This window comes from Solanum dulcamara, chromosome 6, assembly GCF_947179165.1.
Source record: "Solanum dulcamara chromosome 6, daSolDulc1.2, whole genome shotgun sequence".
In the NCBI taxonomy this organism is placed as follows: Eukaryota; Viridiplantae; Streptophyta; class Magnoliopsida; order Solanales; family Solanaceae; genus Solanum; species Solanum dulcamara.
This window is the reverse complement of record NC_077242.1, coordinates 586,936-613,936: the sequence shown is the minus strand read 5'-3', so window position 1 is coordinate 613,936 and position 27,001 is coordinate 586,936. Positions and strand designations below refer to the sequence as shown.

General features: G+C 35.5%; 3 protein-coding genes across 5 annotated transcripts; all 3 read right to left on the bottom strand.

Moving 5' to 3' along the window:
• Positions 1–6,031: 6,031 nt before the first annotated feature.
• Positions 6,032–6,800, bottom strand: LOC129893118 (protein MIZU-KUSSEI 1). Its single transcript, XM_055968613.1, has one exon. The coding sequence runs from the start codon at positions 6,752–6,754 to the stop codon at positions 6,032–6,034; it is 723 nt and encodes a 240-aa protein (XP_055824588.1). The 5' UTR covers positions 6,755–6,800.
• A 1,830-nt stretch (positions 6,801–8,630) lies between these two features.
• Positions 8,631–26,716, bottom strand: LOC129892017 (meiotic recombination protein SPO11-1). 3 transcript variants are annotated; one of them, XM_055967538.1, is made up of 18 exons: positions 26,553–26,716; positions 26,328–26,427; positions 25,404–25,477; positions 15,769–15,870; positions 15,369–15,442; positions 14,798–14,814; positions 14,161–14,230; positions 14,051–14,087; positions 13,801–13,848; positions 13,647–13,705; positions 13,551–13,582; positions 13,348–13,453; positions 12,928–13,048; positions 12,776–12,839; positions 12,570–12,686; positions 10,779–10,854; positions 9,408–9,822; positions 8,631–8,829 (listed from the first exon to the last, which is right to left on the bottom strand). In XM_055967538.1, exons 1-16 carry the CDS (start codon positions 26,605–26,607, stop codon positions 10,842–10,844), a joined length of 1,089 nt encoding a protein of 362 aa, XP_055823513.1. In that variant the 5' UTR covers positions 26,608–26,716; the 3' UTR covers positions 8,631–8,829; positions 9,408–9,822; positions 10,779–10,841. The 3 variants fall into 3 exon arrangements, with proteins under 3 accessions (XP_055823513.1, XP_055823515.1, XP_055823514.1); XM_055967540.1 differs by having other exon boundaries at positions 25,404–25,468; XM_055967539.1 differs by lacking the exons at positions 8,631–8,829; positions 9,408–9,822; positions 10,779–10,854 and having other exon boundaries at positions 12,069–12,686.
• LOC129891773 (heavy metal-associated isoprenylated plant protein 32-like) lies at positions 8,762–10,806 on the bottom strand. The gene is made up of 3 exons (XM_055967254.1): positions 10,779–10,806; positions 9,373–9,822; positions 8,762–8,829 (listed from the first exon to the last, which is right to left on the bottom strand). The coding sequence occupies exons 1-3, from the start codon at positions 10,804–10,806 to the stop codon at positions 8,762–8,764; spliced, it is 546 nt and encodes a 181-aa protein (XP_055823229.1).
• Positions 26,717–27,001: the final 285 nt, after the last annotated feature.

Below are 27,001 nucleotides of genomic sequence, written 5' to 3'. Positions count from 1 at the left end.
TTTTACTTTATTAGGTAAGTTTAATCAATTATAGTAAGTTATTTTTCTATTTTTCAAGTCATTAAATCAAACTTGCAATAAAGAAAAACTCCCTCCCTTAAAAAAATGTCTTTTTTTTACGATTTTTTAATTTTAATTTTTCATACGATATGTTCAAGATCATAAAATTGAATTTGGTGTATTTAACATATCTTTAATCTAAAATCACAAAATTTAAAAATCTTCTTTATTTTATTAAATTTCACGTCAAAGTAAAATCAGATATACAATTTAAAACCAAAAAAGTACCTATTGTGGTAATGAACTTTAACTTAGCTTTGATGGTGTGAAAAAGACAAAAATTATAGGTCAAGGAAGATAAAAATAAGCATAATCATTTTTAATGACTAGCTTGGGTGATTTAATTAACATGTAAATATGAGCTAAGCCCTACTTAAGTCGATAAATATTTGATTAAAACAAAGTTAATTAGGTCCAAAATCTAGATTTTTATATGTGAAGATCATCTTCATCAATAATGGGACTATTGATAGTATTTGATGGACTAGAATATATACTTTATTTTAATTTTTAACTTTCTTTCTTAATCGAAGGAAGTTCACAATTCTTATTTTAAGATAAATTTGTCTCCAATATATAACCCTCAAATTATATAAAAGATCAATTTAGTAGACAAATTTTGTATAATAAGCTCGATCAAGAAATTACGCAGGAGATTTCAAATGTGAGACCCTCGAGTTTTTTTTGGATATTCTTGATAGGGTATTTCAACCTTTTGACACTTGGAAAGTTTACAATATGCAATGTATATAATAGCAGGGGGGATATTTGTAATTTGTAAAGATTCTTTTCCTTAATTAGTGGGATGGCTTGATTCTTGAAGTGTCTACAATTTATCATAGATTGAAATATTGTGGGAATAATATATTATTATTGATAATAATGATAAAGTAGTCAAGTGTTGATTATGACTCCATGTGCACCGTATATAATAGTAAGAATTTAAGTTTCATGCATTACGATATAAAATATTTTTTTTTTATAACAAACAGTAATCGTTAATCTGATATAATTGATAGTTAACCTAATTCAAAGAGTAAATTTATGCTCAATTGGATTTGTTGGACTATTTGAGGTCTATATATCACATCATACATACACGAGATTTAAATACCAACGGTTATAATAGGTATACAAACTAGAAATAATAATTTTACAAAAATAAAATAGATATCTCACATATTTTAGAAACTGTATACTTTCTTAAATTTTGAATACTCTTAATAAAAATTTAACTTGATCTCTAGGAACACTATAATTAAACTAGGACGAGTTATCCCTATATAAAAAAATAATAATTGTCAACTCTATTTTTCACCATGTAAACGTTCCCTATGCACATTTTTAGTTAACAAAATTACTTGAACTATAATCCATTCTTTTGCATACGAATTTTATCATCTATTGGGAAAAAAAGAATTTAGCTAAATAGCCATTCATTCAATTGATTAATTTAATTATAATCATCAGGCATATAATTTATGTATAATCTATATATCAATCAATAAATAAAAGTAAATAGTAAATACAACGGTTGTTTGTGTAAAGATCAAACAATTATATGTTAAAGGACAACAAAATAAAATAGGGATAATTACGCTACTGGCCATTCGGCAAAAATAATTACTAAAAAAATGATCATTCATTGTATAGGTATATATAGTTAGTATATATTTCATGTATAGTCAAGTTATATTCAGCTTTTGAGTGTATTATAATATATATTCAGTATATAGCTCATGTATAAATAATGTAAATAAAATATAACTATATTTATTATAAACTAATTTATTTATTGTATATTTGAAATTGTCCCAATAAAATATCTAGCTTAATGTCGTTTCCTAAAATCCATGTATAAAAAGACAGAAAATTGCACGTAAAACCCTTAGGAAAATAACCTCTTTCAACTTTATTACAACAATAGACACTTTCAATGCACTAATGGATGACATAAATTAAATTATTCTTGTGATTGGAAGTGACTAGTATTGTCATCTTCTGGAATTTTAGCTGTACACGTGGCCTGTAATTTTATTATTTTCTTCTTGAAATCTTGGAATATTTCTGGCTATAATCTTTTTAAATATTTTACCTTTCATTTTCAAGAACCCTTATATGGACTTGTATGATGGAAAATTTCTCTTGGCTACTATCTAAATGGGACCTCTTTCAACTAAGTTTGGTCAATCTCATAATGATGAATGAAATGTTGGAAATTATCAACTTAAATTAATTTGCACAAATACAGTTGATGGATATGACATATGCATCTCATAAAAAAGTAATATGAGCCCGTTTGGATTTAAAGTCCTTTTTAGCTTTTGGACGTGTTTGTCTAATGCTGACTTTAAGCCATAAAGTTCTTAAAGTCAGTCAAAAATGAAAAGTTAGGATTCCTAACTTTTTTTTTCCTAAGGGCTTAAAGTCATTTTCTTTGACCATAGAAATTACTTTTATATCCCTTATATTTTAACTAAATTCCCAAATTACCCTTTTTATTCTTTTAACCCTAAAATTCACATCATTTTCCTCATTTAAGCACTTCTATCCAAACCCTCAACTGTTTATTTATAAAAATAACTTTCAGCATTTCAAAGTTCTAAAAGCACTTCATACATAAAAATTACTTTTTTTAAGCTCATCCAAACGGGCTCTATAATGACTAGTTTCAATCATAATATTTAAATTTTTAAAAGTATTTAACTTGTAGTCGTTATTGACAAACATAAAATAAAATGCTACTCCTACTTATTTCTTCTCCTCATGCAAAACTTCAATCAAAACTATCTGAAGTCTGCTTGTACAAGTAATGTGTCACACTTCATATTTGAATTTGTTCCAACTTTAGTCTCATAAATCTGAAGTTGATTCTAAAACAGCTAAATTTATAGAAAAACGAAAATATGAACTTTTCCCATATAACTTAAATAGGGAGTCCTAAAATCGTTCACTGGCCCCATGCATATTACCTATTGAATTTTATATCAAGCTGATATCACTTCATATATTAATGTAAATTTGACAGATGTATACACTTATTGTTGGCAAGTCTATTCAATCTCGATTAAAATCCTTCTGTATTAATCAACAGAATAGACTTAACAACCTTTTATGATGTTCTTGATCTATGCAATAATACATCTCAAATTAGTATAAATAAATTTACATGACACCCCACACACCCAACCCAACCTATACCCCACCCCACTTTTGAATCCATAGTTGCATATATATATATACAATAAGCAAAACATATTGATGAAAGGTCGGCAAGATCTAGAAAGGACCTGAGGACTTCAATTGAAAAAGACCCTTCATGATATTGACAAAATTCACTTGATTACTACTTGTGGCTTAGATTTATGACCTTTGGAAATTCTTTTTTCTTGAATTTTAGCACTTAACATCAACAAAAAGAAGACAAACAACTTAAAAGTTCTTGGATATTCATTCAATTAACATTAGTTTTCCTCCTTACACAATGAGACAATTGGCCTAATTGATTGTATCAAAAATGACACAAGAATCATCTGATTGAGTATGCATGTACCTTAAAAAATAAAGCAAAGACAGATGTAGAGAGTTGGTTACGCATTAACATGAACCTAATAATTTTGTCCAAATATTTTAAAATATTTGTCTATGAGCAAAATTTTTATTGTACTGGTATTAACTTGAAATTGGTGCAAAATCTTATATATTTTAAATTCTGAATCAGCGTTTGAAGATAAGTATGATCTACAAAAAACAACTAATTAATCAAGACTTCAACTTAAATCATTCCTTTTAGCAATTTTGTCAAGATGTTAATTATTGGATATGGTATGTGTATGACACTCTGTTACAAACAAATTGAGCCAAATCACAATGATTTGGAAGAAGATGACAACAAGGGAAAAGTTAGATAGCCAAAATTGAACATTTCAATTTTCATTAATATTTTTTAACTCCCTCCGTTCCTTATTACATCCCTCTATTCCATATTAACAGAAGTTGTGAAGCAATGCACACTTATTAAGAAAAATATTTAAGGGCATAATTTAAACTATATTTTTCATTATTGTTTTTTGTGAAATCATAAATGTAACTTTATAAGTAGTGCAATTTATCTCTTAAAAAATATCAAATTTCACTAAAGGAAAGGACAAATATGGAAAAGATTTCAAACATCGATATTGAACTTTGAACAATTCAATTATCTATACTATATTAAAAGCACGAAGATTCTTAAAGATGTTGATTGAACTTTTTGTCTTTCATTAAAAGTCTCCGCTTTAGATAAAATTGTCCTTTCATTATTTTCTTTTAATTATTATATTATTATTTTAATGATATTAAATATTGACTATTTGTTTCTCAAATATTTTCTTACTTGAAAAATATTAAAGTCTAATTATTTAAGAATTTAAAAGCAATTACAATATATTACTATATGACAATCTTTTTTTTATTAAACTAAAAATATAAAACAACAACAACAACCCAGTGAAATCCCATAACGTGGGGTATGGGGAGGATAAAGTGTACGCAGATCTTACTCCTACCAAGGTAAGACGGCTGTTTCCGAAAAACCCTCGGCTCAAAAAAATTAAGATAGAAATTTGGAATACGAACTATGACAATTAGGAGCGTAAAGAAACCAAAAGGCTATGAAATACGTTGAAAATGAAGACATAAGGTTATATTGCGCATGCATCTTTATTCCTTCCTAATTTTCTTTGCTTTTGTCATTTATTATGTATTCATTTTTTTTCAGGAAATAGGTTAATGAAACTATATATAGTAAGAAAAATCATGGATTCTTATATTAAAATAGTTTTATTTTGCTAAATTCTTGGGAGGATAAAAGTGTGTATTTATTTATTTTTAATAAAAAAAACTAAGGTATTTGATGAAAATTTTGAAAGAAAATAATTTCTTCCCGAGAAGTAGGAAACGATGTTTTTCAAAAGCTAAAAAAATAATTTTTCCCCACAAGTACTTTTTTAGAAGTACATTGCGGCTCAAATTGTTTTTTTTTTTTTTTTTAAAATGATCGATCTCCTGTTTGTTGCATATAACACACTCCATTTTACATTAATTTATTATTGTTATTATTCACATATTAGTATTCCTTTTTTTCAAACTATTTGGCAGACCTTATTTTAGTCGGGGATATATGAGAAACATCTTTATTTTTATGAGTTACGGATAAGGTATGCATACATTCTACCTTTTCTAAACCCACTTGTAGAATTACGTACTGGGAAGAACTAAAAATATTAAAGAAAGAGGTTCACATATTACTTATTAACTTTTGTATATGAAATTCAAAATTCTTTTTATCATTTGATAGATATAACATTTATTTTAACCTCAATTGTTATTTTTTACTATTATCTTTTATTGTATATAATTTTAATGTCTGACGTTAACACACGCGCAAGACACGTACACTAAACTAGTTTTGAATAATTAAAAAAGGCCCAGAAATTCAGTTAAAATGAAATAGAGGGAGTAATTGTCATAATTTCTTTTTTGAGAGTTAAACAATTGAATTTTAACTAACATTTTAAGATGTGTTTTTTCATCATATTAATATGAGAAAAAATTACAATTTATAATACTTTTTGCATAGTTTTTAAATATTTAAAGTTTTATTTTAAGATGTCGAATTAATATAATCTAATTTAGCTTTGAAAATTAATCAAACTAATCTCGAAAAACATAATATAACAACTAAAAAAGAGACGGAGGTAGGAGTAAAAAGAAAACATTGACTCACCAATCAAACATAAAAAAAAATTCTATACGTAACAAACATGAATACTAATCAAGCTAGCCAAACACAGTTTGATGTAAAATTATATTCTTCATTTAGGTTTATACTTTGATCCCTATATGTTGCTTTGACAAGAAAATTAATAAGAAAGTTGTGAGAATGAAGAACATTTCTGTTGGTATATATTTCATCTTTCTTATTGATCGATCAAATCCTAACGAAAAAGATGCTTAGCTCAGGACCACTGGTGCCATTAGGATTCATCATATAATAAGTCTCGGAGTCCTTTGATCCAATAGTACGTTCAAAAAAAGCTCTCATATAAGTAAGCTCTCCTTCTGAGGACTCAGTTGGTAGAACGCCAGCTCCCATAGATACTGCATGGAGATTCTGCATAACCTTAAGATCATCCTCTGTAGGCCCTCTCTTAACAGCATATCCAACTTTTCGTCCATTGCAGTACATGGTCCATATAGGTTCATCGATTAGCTTGAGTTTCTCAGAATGATTCTTTTCACACTCGAGAGCTATTCTAACAAGTCCAGAACCCATATCTTGGAGTAGTTTACCAGTTTGGATAGAAAGTTCTAGAACAAGCAACGGAACACCTCTAGGATTTTCTTGAATTGCAAGATTAACCCTAGCTTTTCTGTTCCCAAATAGAGTTCCTGTCATTTGTTTTCCTCCATGTATGTGTCCTTCATGAAGCCTGTTTCCATGTAGAGAAACCGGCATCTTACATGGAGGATTTATTACAGGAAATGACCGGAAAACTGACTTTACACGCCGGAAGAGTTTTGTAGATTTCCATTGACCTTTTTTGTGAGATGGTTGTTGTAACAGAACCGGAGCAGCAGGTAATGAGCTATCTGGAGCCACCGCGTTTCGCGGTTTAGAAGGGCCCATTGGCAATGTTTTTGGCGATGGCATAATATTTTCTTGAAAACTTCATGACAAGAAAGTGGCAAATATATGAATGTGCCATAGACGTGGTGCTAGTGTCTGAGAAATGAAATATAAAGTGGAATGCACGTCGGTGAAATACCAACATTACTTCTATTTTTTAATTTTTAATTTGATATTCATACACTGTTGTACCAATATGAATGTCAATTATAAAAAAGTGTTTTAGGAAAAAAAGGATAAAAAAAAATTAATGGCGTGATGCTTACAATCACTATAATATGGCGGCGGGTGATATTAAATTCAATTGAAAGTTGTTAAGGTGTATTTAAACGTCCGTGTAGTTAAAATGTTAGATCAAATTTAAGAGTGATTTGAGGTGTTTTTTCTTTAATTTATTTAGTTCATAGACGATTTTATAAGAATTTGAATTCGGGATTAATTATAGTCGAAAAACTCACATGAATAAAGTTAAAGAGAAGAATATTACTACATGTATAAAATATTGTAAATATTTCTTTACCAATTAAAAGAAAAGAAAATTATTTCAACGGAAAATAAGAAGGAAAAAAATGATGTAAACTCTTATTTTTTATTTATAATTTTTAAAATTAAAATTATTTGATTCGATATAAATGAATAAATATTCTCCCTACCTCATCAATATCTCAACAAGTGAAAAGTTCCCTTTTTTATCTATTCATTTAACACCTATTCGTACTATTTTTTCTCTTCCATCCAAAGCCAATAATTTCCACTACATGAAATGAGAGAGTTGTTCGGATGATAAACACCCTTCACTTTTAATCTTAAAGTTGTGAGTTCGAATCACCAGTCACCAACAAAAAGATAGGAGCTCTTGAGGGAGGTGTAAAAGAAAATTCCACTACACTGTACCCAAAGAAATTAACTATTCTCTCCAAATTCTCTATTGCTTTACCTTCCACAATTTCCCTTAAATTATTTTATTGTTGACATTTCTCAGCAACGCATGCTGTAGAAACAATTTTATGTCAATGGCCAAATTTTAGCAATTACTTAATGCATGTTTGTATGACATCTTGTTAATAAAGTTGCAACAAAAACAAGTACCACTACATCTTAATTGATTAAGATTAGAAGGGATAGACATTATGAATCCTCACTATTCATTTCTGGACCACTCATGTGATATCAAGGTAAAATGACCACTCATGAGATATCAAGCTAAAATCTTAGGCAAATAATAGCATGTAAATTAAAAATTAGAGGATTTGTAGGGATGGATATAATGAACAAGAGAACTCTTTGATGAAACAGTAAAGAGAAATCAAAGAGGATACACGCACACAACAATTATGTACATCAGACAATTAGAAGCATTATTCATTTTGCCATTAGGCCATTGGGTTGAGAATGACATTCCAATAATTTGTTCCAATCAAATTGTCTAGACAGGAGGAATTTGAATCTTTACATGAAAATATCAATCCTTATAGATGCAAATGTTCAAACTAGCTGAGGATGCACGCACAAATATAACAGTACAATTCTAAACACAAAAAAAGGGAGTTTTGACGTAACTGATAAAATTGTTGTCATGTGACCAGAATTCAAGCTATGGAAATAGCCTCTTTCAAAAATGCAAGGTAAGATTGCGTACAGTTGTTTGGATTCTTCAAAAATGTCATTGGGTGTGTGTCAAATCCTTTAGACACGAGTGCCATAACTTTTTAAAAAGTCCGAGTAAAATTGTTAAAAGGGATATATATGAAGATGGTACTAGATTTATTCTTTAAAAACTATACAGAGTAAAGCCTGTTCAATTTAAATATTGGAAAATATAAGGCATAGTACTCAGCAGCAACAAATATACTTACCAAAATAAAGCATCAGCTAACCTTGATGAAAATCCAACAAGTAAATTTACTTAGAGTGCAGATGAAAGCTGTTTGAATAAAAAGAAAAGATATTCAATTATAGCTACCCTTTAAATATATAAATGTTCACTTAGTAAACAGAATTAAGAAAGTTCACGCAAACAACTTCTTGTTGTCATGGTGAAAGCCAGCGAGCCATTAAGAATCTCTCCAGTTCTCTACATATAATAGCTGTTGTACGGCCTACAATGACAAGATTTATAAGAAATCAAGAAAAACTCAACCAAATTCAGGAAAGTAAATACATGATTTAGAATTTTTCTCAATACTGTATGCAGATATAGCCTACAAAGTAGGTCGGAAAAGAAGTCTACGAAGCAGAGGGGCAGTTGATACTCAATAAGACTGAGTAAATATGTTCTGTTCAATGGCGGAGACACCCTTTAGTAAGGCATGCCCTCCAACACCAGCAAAAAGAGTTTCCTCATATATATGTCCGCGCATGTGTATACATATGGTATAATAAACAAACAATACTTGAAAATAGTACAAAATAAATATCAATTTGAGACATGAAGTTAAGCCTTAAAATCAACTTTGTCCTAACCCCCTTTATGCAAAATCATATACCCCACTACAGCGAAACAAAAGGCGTAAATCCTATCTACACCATTAACAGAATCTAACATAAACAAGTAAACCTTTACAATAAGAAACAACACACAATTTTTTACAATAAGAAACAATACACAATAAAAACTATTAACAATGACATTATCGTGGAACAGTTGAAGCTGTCATCTTCATATGTTGGAACATACCTAGGTGATGGCAGAGCACCGGAGTAATAGTTGGTGGCGTACGAGTCATATGCAGTGCCCCTAAAAGGATATTGGTAATTGTGGTGTCCCCCATAGCCATAATTGTGTTCGGGCAACGACCTTCTTTGCATAAAAGGACCACCAATAGAACTATAGCCACGTCCATGACCATGACCATGGCCATAACTGTTATAACCATATCCATGATTATAAGAGCCATATCCATGATTATAGGAACCATATCCATCAGTCATAAGACTATTACTCAACACTGGGTGCTTAAGTCTCACCCATTTCACCTCTGCATGGTTGCCAAGGCCTGATCTTGACAACGCCCTCAAGAGGAGATTTGGATCAACTTCACCAGAAATCTTGGCCGTCCCATCTTCAGAGTCTATTGTGACGGAATAAACACCTATAAAATAAAAATAAAAAGTGTTAAATACAAATAAACCATAGTTGTCTTCTCTTCTTGAAGGCCCTTATCGTGCGTTCAGGGACGAAGCTACATGTTTCGAAGAGGATTTCATCATCTTTACTAGAGAATAACAGTATACATATAGGGTAAAAACAAATATTTTATGAGTTCTCATGATCAAGGGGTACCACTAGAGCAGAACACACAACTTCAAGCAATTTTCACAATCCCTTAACCACTACACTAAACCTTCGACTTGTGTTAAAGGGTGTCACACTTGTATATATATTTATTAAATGAAATTTTGATCTATATATACAATGTAATTTTGCAACGAAGGGGTATCGGGCAAAAGTAGGTCCGCCCCTGACTAGGAGTCTTCCACACAACAGATGTAGGTTCAATTCTTGCAATCCCCCTTCCCGTACCCTTCCATGACCCCAATTGCACTATAAAATTTCTTTTAAGATCTAAACATAAGTGAAGGTTTTAGTTTAGTGGTAAAGGTGACCTAAATATTACTCTAGGAGTGATATTCTTTGCATCATTTTAATCCTATTATTACTAGAATTTTTGGCTCCCTACCATACACATATATAGTTCTAGTATTAAGCTAACGCTTGTTTTGAACTGACCTTTATAACAATATTAAATCAATAAGCCATACTAAGTACACTCTTTCATATTTGCATAAAAAGGGACAAAGTGAATAGAAGAAAGCGGGCTTAACCATATTTTCCTTCTATATTTCATCAAGTTCAAAGAGCCATAAAATTATGGAAGTTTTTAAATTTGGTAACACTAAGTGGTTTCTTCCTATTTGTTCAACACTCGGTAGACAGAGTTATTCTCGAAGCACAAGTGGAATTAGTCGAGGTACAAACAAACAGGCTCGGATACTTCGATTATTAAAAAAGCTCTACTAAGAAATAAAAGCATATAGAACATATTACCGCATATAGAACTCAAAACGTCCACCATCTTCATCTTGCATGCATCGCAATGAACGTCCACTTTCAAAATACAGCCCTAAAAAGACATAATTAATAAATAAAAAATTTACAACTTTCAGCTTTTAATTAACTAAAGGAGAATTTTATTTTATTTTTTATGAAAGTGAAACATACCAATTCAGCAAAGGGTTCCATTGAATCAAATAATGAAAGAGCTAATAGAGTTATGAGAAAAAAATGGAGGACAAATTAATGAGTGCAAAATAAGTAGAGGTAGAATTATTGTTTGTTTATGAAGATATGCCCTCGTGATTAAAAGGAGAAAGAAAATCGGATAATTATATCAAAGATTTTATTACCATTTTCCATATAACAGAACCAAGTATTAAATTCTCTTCATTTGGGTTTTATTTCTGTGCTGTTTTGAGTATTTTATAAATCAAATCTTTACCAAGATTTTGTACTAATTTTATGACACGGAGATTTTTATTATTATTATTCTGTTGAGATTTTCAGTGGAATACTTTCATTCTATTCTGCTTGGTCTTTATTTTCTTTTAATTTAACCCTTTATCACATGTAGTATTGGTGTCGAGCTTAATCCATAATGTGAAAATTGTCCAAATATGCATTAATGAATGACATTATTTAAGGAATAAAATGGTTGCAACCCAAAATAATTCATTGCAAAAGTTGAATCAACTTAAGTTATGTGACTTACCCAAATCAATCCACAAGGATGTTCTATAAAATTAGATCAAAGACAAATAATTATTTTTCTAAGTGATATCTAATTTTGGTTTGTAATAAAATAAATTACTTTAGCAATTCAATCGTACAAGTAAAAGGTGACTTTGTTTAGGTCTGTTATCATAAATGAGTTAGAGTCTGGGAGATAGCTGTTTAACCTTTTCTTTTTTTCATGAAGAAGAAATTTAATCATTTTTCAATCTCAATCTACTTGGTTCTTGCATCTTAGCCAATTACAACATACATATTCTCTTCTATTTAAATTAAGTGTTTAATATACATATATACATTTTAACTTGATCTTCACTGAAAGTTGAACACCCCAACTTTCATTGTGACCATCTAGACACTTCAACTTCGCATAGGTTCGTCTAAAAGTGCATTTTCACACTTAAGAGTGCTTAGTTATCAATTAAACCCAAATTGAGATTCTATCTATGTATTATCAATGGAGCTTTTTTTTATGTGTATAACTCAGATCCTTCTAAGCTTAAATTGAAATACACTGACGATGTAAAAAAAATTATTCATACAATCAAATTACTAATAAAGTATAAATCTTGTATAAATAATAATCAGTAACTTGATAAAAAGAGTTACAAACATGTTATTACCCTGTCATTATATGTAACTTAAATCCTTTATAAAAATTTGTATTCCTTATTGTCTACGTAGTTATCTTCTACAACGTTATTATGATTCTACTTTCCCGGACAAAACAACGGCCAACATGTAGTGTCATAACAAGTTAAATACGAAATTTTAACTTGTATCACTAATAATTTTGAGATTCAGGCTAGTTGCGGTCTTCAATCTATTATGATGTACTATTTAGGATGAGATACAGTGGACAAATTCCATTCTCTATCCAATTGCTTAATGTCAATGCACATTCGTAGCTTGATATCCACAACAATCGTCGTGAATTTTGACAAAAGTGACTGATTAGGTTCTTTCAAATGATATATGCGACCACACCAAAAATACTTTGAACTTCTCTTGCTAAAGAACCGAACAAAGATAGAAAAGATTCAGATATACCCTCCATTGTGGATCTTTGATGGTAGATACTCATGGGACAAAAAAGTGAGTGAATGCACAGACAACGCTTCAATCTCAAACTTCACTCCTTTTTGCAGCAGCAGCTCCAGTTCAAACCTTAGGGCGTGGATAACAGTCATATGAATATGTTTAGATCCCAACCATAAGTTTTGGCATTATCATTACTTAGTAGAATGAAATTCTACCTCCATTGTGGTACTTCTCTTTGCAAATAACATCTAGGTAATATTGCTTCAACTTTCCTCTTATCTGATAAGATTACACAACCAGTCATTTTTGATTAGTTGTTTTTTATAAAAGCTATAATGAAACGAGACAATGAATGTGTGAATGTTACCTTCTGCAGTCAAAGGCAGGAGACATTGCTGTGGAATGCTATAATTGTCGCAATCCTGGAAAAATACTCCAAGCCATTGAATCTCAGAGACTCGTAGAAATGTTGCATCATAAGCCATTTGCTTCAAAATTTATATAGAGACATGTTATCCGAAGAAAACATCCTTCTATCAATCCACCTAATCTAACTACTCTATACACTTGAACATAAGTGTCTCGTGTAGTTTACTATCAAGATAAGAATGAATGCTTGATAGCTTTGATAGGAAGATGGTTGAAAAATGTAACAGATTTTTCTTTCAAAAATGTGAACGTTAGGATTTGACCTAATTAACAATGGAAGTGTAGACAGTTACAGTGAAAAGGAGGAATGTCAGCAACATGTTCAAATCATAATAACACCACATTGTATAGTCCTTACCAAAGAACCGAATTTGTATGTAGTTAAGATGTCAAAGCCATATGGATCACAATCTACCAGGCAGTACACAGGCAAATGCAGCTTGTCAATGAGGAGACGCAGAAACCTACCACAGGCAAGCAACATGAAAAGACAGAAATATGGATAATTGAAGTAGGATTCATCTGCAACAAGTCTGACAAGGTGAGCAACATGGGTCTAACCTCCTTGTGGGAACATCAGGATAACCCCTTCCCTGTTAAAAAGAAATTATGGAGCCAAATATGTGCGGAAATTCTCAGAAAACAAAAGATGCGTACTGTTATCACAATGCAACGGTTCCTCTTGCAAAACTGATCATTTGATAGTCGCTGGAAAACTGCATGATGAACAACAAATAGTGGCCTCATTTATGAACTAGGAATACCTTTCAAAACTCTGTTATAGCCTTTCTCTGCTTATAAATAGTTTTACCTGATTCCTTTTCCACAACTAAAACGTATTGAGCAACACTAATAATATCTTGTTCAAGCATTAAGGGAGCAACAACTACAGCTATGGTCTGAGAAAGCAATCCCCAAAGTCAAATTACAGGATGTATTCAATAACAAAGCCTCCATTCAACTTTTATGTTTAGCGATAACTGGACTTGCACATGTATGGAGTCCACAAACTCATGTTCATGTTTAACCAAGTTAAATTCATATTATACTCATAAGGATACCATCAACCTCTTCAACAAGGACAGGAATCGGGTATGCCTGCAGGAACCATCATAATTAGATTGTTACACAACTATAGAAACCCATCTTAGCTTCTAATTATCATTCTTACAGTGTTAGGATTGCTAATGCAGTCAATTTTCCTCCCAGATTCCACATACCGCAGCCAGCCCATCACCAATCTAGACCAGAAATAGTTGGAAGAAGAATTTTATGACCGAGAATTGCAAGGAACTATTACAATATAAACAAAGAAGAGAACCAACTATATATTTATCTTAAGGAACAGGAAATTGTCATGAGTAAAATGCAACAGCAATAGATTTATTGTGAATTTCACTGGTAAGCAGTTTAAACTAGATCTACACATGCTACCAATATCTTTAAAAGTAGGCCAAAAATGATGATGCAATAATACTCCTTGAGAGTTGACATACTTTCTCCAGGTTATTATAAAATTCTTCCTAGCTCAAAGTACAAAAGTTTATTGTAACATGGTAGACTATGCCAAATATCTCAATCATGAAGTAATTTCGCTCCCCAAAGAGGATCTTAGACATATATGAATCAACATTCAAGAGGTCTAAACATAATCAACTGAACAAGAAACATTTGAAATTTTCAAGAAGAAAAGATCGCAAATATGATATGTCAAGTATGAGAAAGAGCATTGCATATAATGAACTCAAAGTATAAGCATCTTGAAGCACACTCCTGCAAGGCTATATTAACTTTGTAGAGGTACGCACCCATTTCCAACAGACACCTGCAGAAGGCGAACATGAAAAGAATATAAAAGGTCAAGTTTCCTACAAGATTAGCAATAAAAGGAGAATAAACTAATCATTTGAATGATGGTTTACCCTAGTCTGGTAATATCCTTTTCATTCGCTGTAGTCGATATCTTAAGTTCTCTACGAGAAACAGTATTCACATCCACCTAATCAACTACACTAGCAAACCCCTCCTCCACTCCCCATGGTATGAACAGTCAGGGTCGTGCAATAGAAAAAACAAACAAAATTCTCCTCCCAAATCAAGAAATGTTATGTGGTCGCATGGTTGCTCAGATACTTGCGATCTACCTTTTCACATGTCAAAAACATGTATAAGTAAAGCAGAATGACCACTTCTAATATCAATCAATTTTCTGAACCCTAATTGAATCCTCCAGTGTGAAAAATGAACATGTAACTAAATAGAAATAGAAGGGACTGAACGCACCCTGTTGAAACTTTCCCAACTTAACAGTTGACGAGATGTGGATATAAATCTGAATTGAGTCTATTTTGATACAGAGAGGAAAGTAAGTTGACGCACCACATTAAGGTTATGCCGGCTGCATTGCAAGAGGATGCAGATGTCATTAATTGCCCGATCAACAACCGATTGTTCTGCATTATAGAGTGCAAAAGAGAATGATAAGCATATAATGAGGAGGAGGCCTTTTGAATATATACATTTTGTGTTAAAGATCTTAATCATTACGCATTTCTAGAAAATGAGAGAGCTGAACTATGCAACAGCACATACGCATGTTCCTTGGAAGAAGAAAATTGCAACAAATCACAAGAATATTTCAAAACTGATTCTAGAGTACATAAAGTCTCACCATTTCATACGAAATTAACAGGGAAATAACTACACTGGCAAGAAGCGGTCCAGATTTTTCTTCTCATAAGAGGATTCATTCGAACACCAAAGGTCGATCCAGATTTACCTTTAAAAACAGTAGGATGCATGTAATATATGTCTCTTTTTGATCCATGCCTGTTTTCTTGCAGAAGTTGTTGAACTATCAAAAGAACTCTCAACAAGACATCTGAAATGAAAAACATAGAGAGGAAGTAACCCAACTTCAAGTTGGTTCGACCAAACAGAAAAAAAAATTGAGAGAGAACCCTTGTACTAACCCCCCCCCCCCCCGTCCCCATGGTGCATCCTGTGTAACTTCAAGGAAAGAGAGGCTCATTGTAATGACCTTGAGGGTGATTTTCGAAAATTTGTACAAAACACGCGTGAACAGTAACTTTTTGGGCAGAAAATGCCCCTTTCTTCCCATTTCAATATTTTTCATCATTTGTTTGAGTTCTTGAACTCCTTGAGGTGATTTGAGAAGAGATTTTTGAGGCAAAGTGTTGGGTAAGTGATTTTTGACCTAAAACCTTCCTTTTTCATTAAGTTTTTGACGATTTTAACTCTTAAATTTTAGTTTCAAACCCCAAAAATCTTTGTTTCTTCCCTAATCCGAATTTAAGGAAAATTGTGATTTCCAACTCGTTTTGAGCTCTATTTTTATGGGTTTTTCAACCATGAGTTCCTTATTACCAATAGAATGGGATTGTTCAATAAATTTACAGATTTGACCCTTTTCGAAAATAGTTAATTTTTGGACCATTTTACCCCCGGTTCCGAAACCTATCAATATGGGTGTCATTGGACTCCTTGTGACGTGTATGTTTCATTGTTGATAGTGGGTTGTCATTCCGAGCGCTGAATTCGAGAGTTACTTGTCCGGTGGAGGTATTCGAGTGCGGTTTCGGCAATTGAGGTAGGTTTGGCTATCTTTCTTTGAGATTGAGATGGGGTAATTAATCATTCATATGTTATAGACTTTGGGATGGGGTTGTAGTATGAGTTGAGAATGTTATATATATTATGATGTCCGTGTGGAGGCTTATTTATTAATGTGTTGCCGTGACGGGGTTTATTTGTATTACATAGCCCGTGTGGGGGCCTTATTTGTTATCTTATTTGCTTTGAGAGCATGTGAATTATGATTTGCCTAAGAGAGAGGCTTGAGTATATTATTTGACTTGTGATGCCGCCTGAGAGATTGAGTTGGGGGTTTTGAGCATACTTGAGTATTGAAATATTGTTGAGAAAGGGGTGAATATTTAAATGAAAGTGTGTTCTTCCCGTTACTATTTATTGAGGGTGAATATCATGTGTAGGTTAAGTTTTGAGAACTTTGAACATTATACCACATGTGAGTTGATTATTACTTCCATGCATATGTGTTTTGATGCATTCATCCTCATTCATCACATCATGAAACATGGGAAGTTGAGAAATATGGAAATTCTTTTTGAGAAAGAAAATGAAACACCTTTAAACCTTTGTATCTTGAGTCCCTGACCGAGGCAGTTTTCCGGTAGGGTAGTGGATGCATTGTGATCCCAACCTTTGTATCTTGAGTCCCTGACCGAGGTAGTTTTCCGGCAGGATAGTGGATGCATTGTGATCCCTTGACCACGAGGAGGTGGCAAGGATAATGAGATATTGTGATTGAGGTATATGGTCTGCGAGACCCCCATGGGTCCTGCTTGGTAGCACAGCTCGGCAGGTGTATACGACAGGCTGTGCGACAGTCTTGATTCCACCGTACCACCACATCATTGCATCATCATATTGCATTGCATTGCATTGACATTTGTGCTGCTTGAATTATTTGATTAATTGTGATTATGAGTTGTTATTATACTTTATTCGTGCCACTATATATATAAACTGGCGGCACCGATGCCGAAGTGGGACTTTTCTATATGCAGGTGGGAGCGTTCCTTAGTTTATTTCATAGGTTTGATTAATTCCTTATACTCAGTCAGCTAAAACCTACTGAGTACATGTGAATTGTACTCACCCCTACTTCTGTGTCCCTTTTTGATGCAGATACTAGTCGGGGTACCCCACGTGGCAGTTAATATTCTAGCGGATTGTGTATTCTCAGATTAGTGGTGAGGTCCTAGAATTCGGATCGTCACTAGTCTATCTTTATTTTTCAGTCTTTTGTATCATTCAGAGACTTATGTTGTATCTTCAGATTCGAACCTTGTATTAGATGCTCTTTATACTTATGACACCAGGTTTTGGGATAATTTCTTTATTTTTTTTTTCTTTTTATTTAAATCGTGGCATCACTTTCCCCTTTGGGAGTCTTGTATGAGTTTTATTTTAGGGTTACACATCAGATTGGGTTTTGAGATGTGTGCCATCATGACCTCAGTTTTTGGGTCGTGACAATTGGTATCAGAGCACTAGGTTCACCGGTCTTATAAGTTAAAGAGCAGGGTGTCTAGTAGAGTCTTGCGGATCGGTACGTAGACGTCCGTACTTATCTTCGAGAGGCTACAAGATACTTAATAGGAGAATTTCTTTCTTTTTACTCCCTTCGTGCGATTTATTCATATCAAGTGTTGTATACCTCTGATCTATTCCTTCTGCGCAGATGGTGAGGACTAGAGCCACAATTACTGAGGGTGAGGCTGCACCTGCTGCTCAAGCCCCAGTACGCGGGCGAGGTAGAGGACGTGGTGGAGTCAGGGGACGAGGCCGAGCAAGGGGAGCGGCACCTGCTCGTGGACGAGCTAGAGAGCTATCACCTGAGCCCATGTATGAGCATGAGGATGACTTAGAGCAGAAGACTGAGGAGGAGAGGCCATCCCAGCCTCCTGTGGTTCCCGATAGTACTCCGATGCTTCAAGAGCTATTGGTTCGATTATTGGCTAGACTGGATGGTGCTCCTACCTCTGGTATTATTTCAGGTACTATAGGTTCTCCTATCACAGTTGGTGCTACACCGCCAGTTCAGGGGCCTAGTGTAGGATTTCAGACTCCTGGTTCATCTTCAATGCCTTCTATTGCACCTCCGAGATTTGCAGCTCCGCCAGTTTCTGCTAATGCTGCCATGTCGGTAGCTGAGCAGAAGAGTTTTGAGAGGTTCGTTCGATTGGCACCTCCAAGGTTTGATGGTAAAGCCGGAGAGAAAGCCTATGACTTTTTGACTGAGTGTCAAGATAGGTTGTTCAACCTAGGCATTTTAGAGGCACATGGAGTTGCTTACACTTCATATCAATTTGCGGGAGTGGCCAAAGAATGGTGGAGGTCAGTTCTTGCTCGTAGACCTATTGGTTCTCCTATGATGAGTTGGGAACAGTTTACTGAGGTGTTCCTTGAGAGATTTGTGCCATATAGCCTTCGTGATCAGCGTAGGGATGAGTTTGACAGACTGGAGCAGGGCTCCTTATCTGTATCTGAGTACGAGACTCGCTTCCATGAGTTATCTCGTTATGCTATGTCGAGTATTCCCACCGAATTCGAGCGGATTCGCAAACTAGTGAAGGGATTCGCCGGTTATCTCCAGGAGGCTACAGCCTCTCTTGTATTGTCTGGGGGTACGTTTCAGAGTATTATTGATCATGCCAGGATGATAGAGAGTATCCGACGTGCTAGACAGGGCGGGGCCAAGAGGTTCCGTCGGCAGGGTCAATTCAGCGATCATTCCTCCAAGGGTAGAGAATATTCGGGTTCAGGAACCCATGGTTATCAGGGCAGACCAGTCCAGGCAGCTATTCAGGGTTCTTCGAGCTCCGGAGGTCGTTTTGACAATTCTAGTTATTCCCCACGGAGTTCAGGTCCTCAAGGTTGTTATGTGTGTGATGAGTTTGGGCATAAGGCCCAAGATTGCCCCAAACGTGCTCCTTCTAATGGACGGCCTGGGGCACCAGTTGTTCATTCTATAGATGCTCCAACTATTCGAGGTTCTTCGCAGAATACTAGAGGTGGCACCCATGGTGCTAGGGGTAGAGTACGAGGTGGTGCTCGTGGTGGTTCGCAGGCTAAGGGTGACCGTCAGTTATGCTATGCTATACCGGGTAGATATGAGGCAGAAGCCTCTGATGCAGTTATTACAGGTATTGTTCCAGTTTGCCATCGTTCTGCTTCAGTATTATTTGACCCAGGGTCTACCTATTCTTATGTGTCGATTTATTTCGATGTGGGTATTGATTATGTGAGTGAGTCCCTTATTGTGCCTATTACTATTTCTACCCCAATAGGTGAATCTTTAGTAGTGGATCGGGTATACAAGGGATGTTTGGTGATATTTTCGGGTAGAGAGACCCGTGCAGACTTGATTTTACTAGACATGTTTGATTTTGATGTGATATTGGGTATGGACTGGTTATCTCCTTATCATGCTATATTAGATTGTTATGCAAAGACCGTGACCTTAGCTTATCCCGATTTACCTAGCTTAGTATGGAAGGGTAATCCGAGTTCGTATCCTAAGGGGGTGATATCTTATATTCGTACTCATCGCTTGATGGATAAGGGTTGTTTGTCTTATTTGGCTCATGTACGTGATCTCACCACGGAGTCATCTCATATAGAGACTACGAGGGTGGTGAGAGAGTTTATGGATGTATTTCCTACAGACTTGCCGGGAGTTCCTCCTGACCGTGATATCGATTTTGTGATTGATTTGGAGCATGACACTAAACCCATCTCTATTTCTTCTTATCGGATGGCTCCAGCAGAATTGAAAGAGTTGAAAGAACAATTGGAAGATTTGTTGAAGAAAGGGTTTATTAGACCTAGTATATCACCGTGGGGTGCACCGGTTTTATTTGTGAAGAAGAAAGATGGTACTATGAGGATGTGTATTGACTATCGACAGTTGAACAAAGTCACTATCAAGAACAAGTATCCTCTCCCTCACATTGATGATTTATTTGACCAGCTTCAAGGTGCATCGGTGTTATCAAAGATTGATTTGAGGTCGGGTTACCATCAGTTGAGAGTTCGGGAATCTGATATCCCGAAGACTGCATTCAGGACTCGTTATGGGCATTATGAGTTTGTGGTTATGTCCTTCGGGTTGACTAATGCCCCGGCTGCTTTTATGGAGTTGATGAACCGGGTATTTCGACCTTATTTGGACTCGTTTGTGATCGTATTTATTGATGACATCTTGGTTTATTCCAAGAATGAGGCGGATCATGTTAGGCACCTGAGGACAGTCCTTCAGAGATTGAGAGAGGAGAAGTTGTATGCAAAATTCTCCAAATGTGAGTTTTGGCTTGAGTCCGTGACATTCTTGGGTCATATAGTGACCAAGGATGGTATTATGGTTGATCCAGCCAAAGTTGCAGCGGTTCGTGATTGGGTTAGGCCTACTTCGGTTACCGAGATTCGGAGTTTTATTGGGTTGGCAGGCTACTATCGTCGGTTTATTCAAGGATTCTCTTCTATTGCAGCCCCCATTGACTAGGCTAACTCAAAAGACCGTGGCATTTCAGTGGACTGATGAGTGTGAGGCGAGCTTTCAAAAGCTCAAGGAATTATTGACTTCAGCACCTATTCTAGCCTTACCCGAGGAGGGCGTGGCATTTATTGTGTTTTGTGATGCTTCGGGAGTCGGTTTGGGTGGTGTATTGATGCAAAAAGGTAGAGTTATAGCTTATGCTTCTCGACAGTTGAAGGTACATGAGAAGAACTATCCTACCCACGACTTAGAGTTAGCAGCGGTGGTGTTTGTTCTGAAGTTGTGGAGGCATTATCTCTATGGAGTGCATTGCGAGGTCTATACTGACCACCGTAGCCTTAAGTATATCTTTTCTCAGCCGAATCTGAACATGCGGCAGCGTAGGTGGTTAGAGTTATTGAAAGACTATGACATTACCATACTTTATCATCCGGGAAAAGCTAATGTGGTAGCGGATGCCCTGAGTCGCAAAGCATCTAGCATGGGTAGTTTGGCCTTTCTTAAGGCTGTGGAGAGGCCTTTGGCATTGGAGGTTCAGTCATTGGCTAGACAGTTGGTCCGACTTGATATTTCTACACATCATGGTATTTTGGCCTTGGTGGAGGCTAGGTCTACTTTGATGGACCAGATTCGTACACACCAGTTTGAAGATGAAAAGTTGAGGGCCATTCGAGACAAAGTGTTAAGTGGTGAAGCAAAATCAGCCTCTCTTGATTCGGAAGGAGTTTTGAGGATTAATGGTCGCATTTGTGTGCCCAAGGTTAGTGAATGGGTATGTATGATATTGGAGGAGGCTCATTGTTCCAAGTATTCGATTCACCCGGGAGTGGCAAAGATGTTTCATGACTTGAAACAACACTATTAATGGTGTGGCATGAAGAGAGACATTATTGATTTTGTGGCTAAGTGTCTAAATTGCCAACAAGTGAAGTATGAGCATCAGAAATCGGGTGGTCCTATGCAAAGGATGCCCATTCCTGAGTGGAAATGGGAGCGTATCACTATGGACTTCGTGTCTGGATTACCCATGGCATTGGGTAAGTATGACTCTGTCTGGGTGATTGTGGATCGATTGACCAAATCAGCTCATTTCCTTCCGGTGAAGACTAGCTACAATGCAGATCAGTTAGCTAGGATCTATCTTCGTGAGATTGTTAGGCTGCATGGGGTGCCTATCTCTATTGTATCGGATCGGGGTTCAGTGTTCACCTCTCACTTTTGGAAGGCATTACAGCGTGGTTTGGGTACGCGGCTAGAGATGAGTTCAGCATTTCATCCCCAAGCCGATGGTCAGTCTGAGCGGACTATTCAGGTGTTGGAGGATATGCTTAGGGCTTGTGTGATTGATTTTGGTGCCCGATGGGACCAACACTTGCCCTTAGCAGAGTTTGCCTATAATAACAGTTATCACTCCAGCATTCAAATGGCACCATTTGAGGCATTGTATGGTCGTAGGTGTCGATCACCCATTGGATGGTTTGATTCTATTGCAGTTGATGCATTGGATACTGACTTACTTAGGGATGTTGTGGAGCGGGTACGTTTGATTCAGGGTCGACTATTGACAGCTCAGAGTCGTCAGAAGAGTTATGCTGATAGGAGGGTTCGTCCCTTAGAGTTCATGGTGGGTGATTGCGTGTGGCTTAAAATATCGCCCATGAAGGGTGTGATGAGGTTCGGAAAGAAGGGCAAGCTTAGCCCAAGGTTTGTTGGCCCGTTTGAAATCCTGAGGAGAGTAGGTGGAGTGGCGTATAAGTTGGCCTTACCCCCTAAATTGTCAGCTGTCCATCCGGTGTTTCATGTTTCCATGCTTCGCAAGTACATACCGGATGAGTCTCATGTGATTTCTTATGATGCGCTAGAGTTGAGTCCGAATTTGACTTATGAGGAGGAGCCGACAGTTATTCTAGATAGGCGGCTTCGTAGACTCAGGACCAAGGAGGTCGCTTCGGTCAAGGTGCAGTGGCAGCATCGGCCTGCTGAGGAGGCGACTTGGGAGTTAGAGTCTGATATGCAGGCTCGATACCCTCAGCTTTTTGAGACCCCAGGTACTTTATTTTATCTTATGTTCGAGGACGAACATCCTTTTTAGTGGTGGATAATGTAATGACCTTGAGGGTGATTTTCGAAAATTTGTACAAAACACGCGTGAACAGTAACTTTTTGGGCAGAAAATGCCCCTTTCTTCCCATTTCAATATTTTTCATCATTTGTTTGAGTTCTTGAACTCCTTGAGGTGATTTGAGAAGAGATTTTTGAGGCAAAGTGTTGGGTAAGTGATTTTTGACCTAAAACCTTCCTTTTTCATTAAGTTTTTGACGATTTTAACTCTTAAATTTTAGTTTCAAACCCCAAAAATCTTTGTTTCTTCCCTAATCCGAATTTAAGGAAAATTGTGATTTCCAACTCGTTTTGAGCTCTATTTTTATGGGTTTTTCAACCATGAGTTCCTTATTACCAATAGAATGGGATTGTTCAATAAATTTACAGATTTGACCCTTTTCGAAAATAGTTAATTTTTGGACCATTTTACCCCCGGTTCCGAAACCTATCAATATGGGTGTCATTGGACTCCTTGTGACGTGTATGTTTCATTGTTGATAGTGGGTTGTCATTCCGAGCGCTGAATTCGAGAGTTACTTGTCCGGTGGAGGTATTCGAGTGCGGTTTCGGCAATTGAGGTAGGTTTGGCTATCTTTCTTTGAGATTGAGATGGGGTAATTAATCATTCATATGTTATAGACTTTGGGATGGGGTTGTAGTATGAGTTGAGAATGTTATATATATTATGATGTCCGTGTGGAGGCTTATTTATTAATGTGTTGCCGTGACGGGGTTTATTTGTATTACATAGCCCGTGTGGGGGCCTTATTTGTTATCTTATTTGCTTTGAGAGCATGTGAATTATGATTTGCCTAAGAGAGAGGCTTGAGTATATTATTTGACTTGTGATGCCGCCTGAGAGATTGAGTTGGGGGTTTTGAGCATACTTGAGTATTGAAATATTGTTGAGAAAGGGGTGAATATTTAAATGAAAGTGTGTTCTTCCCGTTACTATTTATTGAGGGTGAATATCATGTGTAGGTTAAGTTTTGAGAACTTTGAACATTATACCACATGTGAGTTGATTATTACTTCCATGCATATGTGTTTTGATGCATTCATCCTCATTCATCACATCATGAAACATGGGAAGTTGAGAAATATGGAAATTCTTTTTGAGAAAGAAAATGAAACACCTTTAAACCTTTGTATCTTGAGTCCCTGACCGAGGCAGTTTTCCGGTAGGGTAGTGGATGCATTGTGATCCCAACCTTTGTATCTTGAGTCCCTGACCGAGGTAGTTTTCCGGCAGGATAGTGGATGCATTGTGATCCCTTGACCACGAGGAGGTGGCAAGGATAATGAGATATTGTGATTGAGGTATATGGTCTGCGAGACCCCCATGGGTCCTGCTTGGTAGCACAGCTCGGCAGGTGTATACGACAGGCTGTGCGACAGTCTTGATTCCACCGTACCACCACATCATTGCATCATCATATTGCATTGCATTGCATTGACATTTGTGCTGCTTGAATTATTTGATTAATTGTGATTATGAGTTGTTATTATACTTTATTCGTGCCACTATATATATAAACTGGCGGCACCGATGCCGAAGTGGGACTTTTCTATATGCAGGTGGGAGCGTTCCTTAGTTTATTTCATAGGTTTGATTAATTCCTTATACTCAGTCAGCTAAAACCTACTGAGTACATGTGAATTGTACTCACCCCTACTTCTGTGTCCCTTTTTGATGCAGATACTAGTCGGGGTACCCCACGTGGCAGTTAATATTCTAGCGGATTGTGTATTCTCAGATTAGTGGTGAGGTCCTAGAATTCGGATCGTCACTAGTCTATCTTTATTTTTCAGTCTTTTGTATCATTCAGAGACTTATGTTGTATCTTCAGATTCGAACCTTGTATTAGATGCTCTTTATACTTATGACACCAGGTTTTGGGATAATTTCTTTATTTTTTTTTTCTTTTTATTTAAATCGTGGCATCACTTTCCCCTTTGGGAGTCTTGTATGAGTTTTATTTTAGGGTTACACATCAGATTGGGTTTTGAGATGTGTGCCATCATGACCTCAGTTTTTGGGTCGTGACACTCATATAAGAAAACAAAAGTACAGAAAAGTCAACTAAACGGGGAAATAGTTCTCCTGGTTATTTTGTCATTTTTCCAAGGAGGATAAGAACTTTTAATTAAACAGGGAAATAGTTCTCCTGGTAAAAGTCAACTTTGTTTAATCTCCCCAGACTCACCAAGCCTACGTGCATGACATTCCCTCTTCAAGGATATAGCTTCCTTGCCGGTAGACAAACCAGAGCTGCAAGAACTACATAAATTAAACAAAGACCATTGATACTGTCAAAACAGTTGGATGATATTAATTAGCCATTCAAACTCCAACTTCAGTAAATTTCATTGTTTTTAGAGCTCCATTCAACATAACATATACTAGTACTTATTAGTGTCTCAGAATAGAATATGGCTTCTATGAACAAATCTCTCAGTATAGACTGCTCATTCTTCTTCTGAGCAAGACATTTGGAATAATGATTCATCTCTTCTCTACATTTTATTCCACAGAATAATCTACGAAGCCCAGTGCCTGCAACTTTCTTACAGAAGGGCCTTAAACCTATGTGGATCTTCATCAGTTGCAATTTTCAGTTCAATAACGTCAAGGATAATCTCTGTGGAGGCCTTTGTAATAGAGAAAGGAACAAGTCACTGCGTTATTATTAATTGATAGGAAATCCACAACTTAATTATTCAGTGTAATTCTTTGTGTTGTAATTCTAAAACACTAATTGCAATGAAATTTCAAACAGCAGCTTACGTTCACTGTTTTCAACTAGTTCTGCGGAATAAGATGAAACGAAAAGGAAAAACACTTCACTAAGCTTAACTTGATTGATAATTTTATATATTCAAGCTACCAAATAATGTCCAGACATACATACGCATCTTACCAATTACCAGAAGTGTCAGTAGAGAAATTTCTGAACCAGTCGAAGTAGTGTTTTTATTAATTTATAGGAAATCAACAGTTTAATTCAGTGTTAGTTTTCGTGTTATTCCAAAACACTAATTTCAATGAAATTCCAAACAGCAGCAAAAAACACACCACTAAGCGTAACTTATTGAAAATTTCATATATTCAAGCTACCGCTGCGTCTTACCAATTTCCAGAAGTGTCAGTACAGTAATTTCTGAACCGATCGATGTAGATCAACGGTGCCCTACCTCGAGCGAGATCCTCAACAATGGAACGAGTAAATCCTGCAAAACAAATTCAAAGCAAATATGGCTCGAAAGTGAAGATTCGTTCAGAAACAACGTGTTGAACGCGAGAATCACAATGAATTTTGAGGAAAGAATTGAAGTTTAATGGAAGCGCTAGCTACCTTTGATTTTCCTTATGAGTGTTAGCGGCTGCGTGTTCGAACGCTTTCCCTCCATTTTCCTTCTCTTCGCTGTTCACGTTATTTGAAAACTCGTAAACCCCAGCATTATAACTGTGAAGTTATGCGCGAGCGCTAGCTAGCACATGTGGGTGTGTTTGGTATGAAGGTTAACATTCTCTAGAAAATGTTAATCAATTTTTTTTATGGCTTAAATGTCTTTGAAAAATATTTTTTAATTTTTTAAGAAAATGACTTCCTTATATATAAATAAGGAAAATATTTTTCAAAATTCACTTTGGACCTTGATTTGAGGATTAATTCTCGACCTCGATGCTCACTTAGGACCTGGCTCCTGACCCCCTCGAAACCTAACTTTCTGACTCCTAATCTTGATTTCGACTGGTTCCTAATTTTGATCCAAGATTCGATCCTAACCTCGATTAGATACC